Source organism: Anser brachyrhynchus (assembly GCF_964034855.1).
Source record: "Anser brachyrhynchus genome assembly, chromosome: 3".
NCBI classification, from domain to species: domain Eukaryota; kingdom Metazoa; phylum Chordata; class Aves; order Anseriformes; family Anatidae; genus Anser; species Anser brachyrhynchus.
Window position 1 is genome coordinate 84,137,504 of NC_137696.1, and position 3,813 is coordinate 84,141,316.

Here is a 3,813-nt window from a genome sequence, read left to right on the forward strand (position 1 = left end):
TCAGTCTGAAATACAAGCTATGTCATGAGGTACCTGTTGCATTGGCAGGGCACGATGGAGCAGCCCGACTTGACTGCGCAGAAGGGCTCTGTGAAGCTCCTCAGGGAGAGATGGGAGTCCATCAGTGCTCCGACACCTGGCCTGGTGCTCCGATGCCTGCCAGCCCCATGGTCCCTGGCACCAGAGAAAACCAGCCGTGGCAGGACCATGGAGGAAGTCCCGGCGGACAGCGGGAGGGCGGAAGTGATCAAGGAGGAGCCCCTGGACAGCCCTTACCAGATTGAGACCTTCCCCATCACTGTAAAGGAGCTTCAGAGCCACTTTGAGATCCTGGGTGGCATGAAGGTGAGTGCAGGAAGGTTCTGCAGTTGGAAATGATTCCCGCTATATCACCGAGGACTTGTGATTGTAGCACTTTTGTCACCACGAGGAAAGCATGTGCAACTATGCCAAATAACCTTGTTTTGCAAGGAGACCACAGCAGATGGAAAGTGCAATATACTGCCAAGCATGATGGTGCACTGAACTATCAGCTAAGCAGCATGCAAATTCACAATTCTCAACCTGCAGTCACACAGAAATTTACCCTAGAGCATTCTGGAGAACACTACTGCCAGAACAGCACCCCCTTCCAATCTGCTGCCTCTTCATGTCCTTTCTGCCCCCTGAAAACCCTACCTGTCTCCTAACAGTAGCTTCTAACTCAAATCCCCTCGATGTCTTCCAACAGGAAGCAGAAAGTGGGAGAAGTTCGCTGCCACCAGCACTGACTAGTCAACCTGGGAGCCATACAGACATTTCTCTGATGGAGTCCAGAGTGAAAAGGGGGAGGGCAATCTTTGAGAAGATGTCCTCAGGAAATGGACAGAACATCAACACTGAAGGTTAGCCTTACCACTTTGGTCTCATTTCTCACTTTAGTTCAATGCACTTGATCTCTGATGAGACAAGGGGCAACCACACTTATATCAGAGCAGCCCCTAGGCCTCCCAGGGAGAGAATGTGATGTTCTTGTCAATGCAAAACAAGCTTTCCAGATTTCTTCATTTTGTCTTTTGTATTGTGGAGGAGTGACTGATGCCCGTTAAATACTTTTGGAACAAACCACAACAGAATGGTGTCTTATGTTTTGAGAAGATAACTTTTGATGAAGACAACCTCAAATTACAAATGTGGTATCAAAAATATGGGCAGCATTCATCAATTATGAAAAAGTAGTATCTTCATTTTCTCGTTTGGTGAAGATAGTTTGGATTTGGTGATGCATTGCTTTGGTAGCAAATAACTTTTATTTGTGGCTTTCTGGTTTCCACAAATTGAATGCTCCATACTTGATGTGTTCTAAAGTAAAAGTATGACACAGTTGCAAAAAAGGTGGCAATACTGTTCATTTTGCCTACTGCTTTTCTTTCAAGATTTGAAACACATGCACCCATCTCCCTCTCCCCAGCTATGATGTCTGTTTGTCGTTTCAGTGGGTGGTTGCAAACCTGTAGGAGGACTTCCAGAAGAGAACCCTCCCAACACTGCCAACAAGCTGATGGACTTCCAGAAGAATATCTACTTGAAAGAAAAAATGGCTCTCTATCAGGCTGCAGTTTCCAAGGCAGAGAGCAGCAACTGCTTTGCCAATGTAAAATACCAGTGTCTCATTATCTTAATTCTACATTTGCTTTGCACAGGGACAGATCATAACCATCTTTATTTCTACAAGCAATCTATCAGATGGATCATAGTGTGGATCAAAATTTAAATTCAAAATTAGGAAACCTATGTAGCAAACATAGTCATCCATCAGTCTCTGTCTCTACCAAATGAGATTTTTTTATGCTATATGTCTTTGGTCTTTTGGACAATCCCCAGTAATTCATGGAAGTACTCTTCCTTTTAGTCCATCTTTCCCTGAACTTCATGTATGAAGACCATAGTTGTGAGAGAGATCAAAAACACGCTTATCCTATTTGCTCATGATGACAAAACAAGGCAGCTTCTTTATCACAAATATTCTCTACTGCCAAATAATAAAATCATATTCAGGAGCACAGTGGGTTTAGAGCTCTTGACGCTCAAACTAAAGAATTTGAAATTACCACCTTATAAAATAGCTCAGGTATGGGTGCTCAGGTAGCCCAAAAGCCACCTAGTGGAAGCAGCCTTCTGAGTCTAGGTGTTTTTAAATTACGTAATTCCTGCCCACCGGCTTCTTTATTTCCTATTTGCCCTTGCATATTTGGAACAGATTCTGGCAGTTCTTTGGGCTGAGAGGGTTCAAATTCTCTCCTCCTGACACTGCAAACAATGCTGCAATTAGCTCTCTCTCCCCAAAAGGAAGAACTGCAGGAAGCCTGACCAAACCAAACCCTGTTGAGAACATATGAACTGCTTCATTTATGCTCTAGAATACCTTGTCTTTTCTTGTTGAAATGCATGGTATCTTCTTACTGCAAATGGAAAACACCTGGCCTTATTTGATCACTCTAGACTTCAGAGGAAATCAAGTCCTGTACTGTGCCTGGTGGTCTGGCTGCAGTGAGGAAACAGTTTGAGAATGGGCAGATGATCCCTTCAAGGACCACTTTTGCTCGCTCCCAGCACCAGCACAAATCTGCACAGGTAACAATGGCATTTTTAATACTAAAAAATGAGGTCTGCCCTGCTAAAGAGCTCAAGGGAAAAATACCATTATTTGCTTCATTCCAGGATTGACCATCCTTGGGGGTGTTTAAAGAAAGGTTGGACTTGGTGCTTAGGGACATGGTTTAGTGGGTGACACTGGTGGTAGGGTGACGGCTGGATCAAATGATCTTGGAGGTCTTTTCCAACCTTTTCTGTGATTCTGTGATCCTCTACTATCCTCCTTAAACAGAGAAGACATGGAAAAATTTGCACCCCATTTTCTTTTCAACTTGCTAGGGTGTTAACTCTATACCTCCTCATGTTGTGTGGCTCTCTCAGCTGTTATACAGACTCAAGCTTGCATGTGTATGTCATGCTCTGACTTGCCCTCCTTGAGCCTCACCTATCTTTGACAGTTCAAACTTCCCAGCACATGGGTTCCTTGTGGTGCTTGTAACCCGATAAATCTTCATGGTACACTACCATAAAGGAACTGTTTGGGATTACACCTCTTAAAATAGAATTGATTTGTGACATCCCTTCACAGGCAGAAGCAAAAATCCAGATTACTGTTAATTATGCGATTATTTGTATTTGTCTTCAGGAGACCTCAGGTACCACTCAGCTCCCAGTGTCAAGCAGCACCAGGGAAGCTGAGTGCAGTGGAACAACCTCCAAAGAAGGCCCAGCGGAAGCCTTTCAAAGCCAAGAGGTAACTTTATCAATTAACAACTATATCATTCGGCACATATACCGAGATGCCGATCCTTATTTGCTTTGCCTCTTACTCCAGCACTACTTGGTACAGTAAGATCATGATGTTCTGCTGACAGCCTCCTTCCTTTGGCAGTGCAAAACAATGATTTTAGAACAGTGTCCTGTACAATGTTGTTTGAATGTGGTAATGAATGGGGCTTCCCATTCATACTTTTCTGTGATATTTAAGACAGTGGCAGAAATATGGAAAATTCTTACATGTTGAACTAAATCCCTCAGTAAAGTGAAGGTTTTGTGCACAGGTTTCTCTCGGGGAGCAAGTGACTCCAGAGACAAACAGGGCTTCTACGTTGACACAGGATACTGATGAAGCAGGTAAGAAGTAGCTTGAGAGTAAAGGCTCACAAAAAAGCACGATGGACCAAGTTCTTGGCAACTGTCTTTACTTCCACAAGGGCAGTGGGACTGCTCTTAGGATAC

At 43.9% G+C, this 3,813-nt stretch overlaps 1 protein-coding gene across 1 annotated transcript; it reads left to right on the plus strand.

The window, feature by feature from the left end:
* Window positions 1-305: 305 nt before the first annotated feature.
* Window positions 306-2,001, plus strand: LOC308193653 (uncharacterized protein). Its single transcript, XM_080588591.1, has 3 exons — window positions 306-345; window positions 731-884; window positions 1,476-2,001. The coding sequence occupies exons 1-3, from the start codon at window positions 340-342 to the stop codon at window positions 1,751-1,753; spliced, it is 438 nt and encodes a 145-aa protein (XP_080444717.1). The 5' UTR covers window positions 306-339; the 3' UTR covers window positions 1,754-2,001.
* Window positions 2,002-3,813: the final 1,812 nt, after the last annotated feature.

Bases quoted from the DNA above. Each gene is read 5' to 3' on its own strand.
- LOC308193653 (XM_080588591.1), top strand. The intron at 885-1,475 runs GTTAGCCTTACC...TTGTCGTTTCAG, and splicing joins ACAGAACATCAACACTGAAG to TGGGTGGTTGCAAACCTGTA.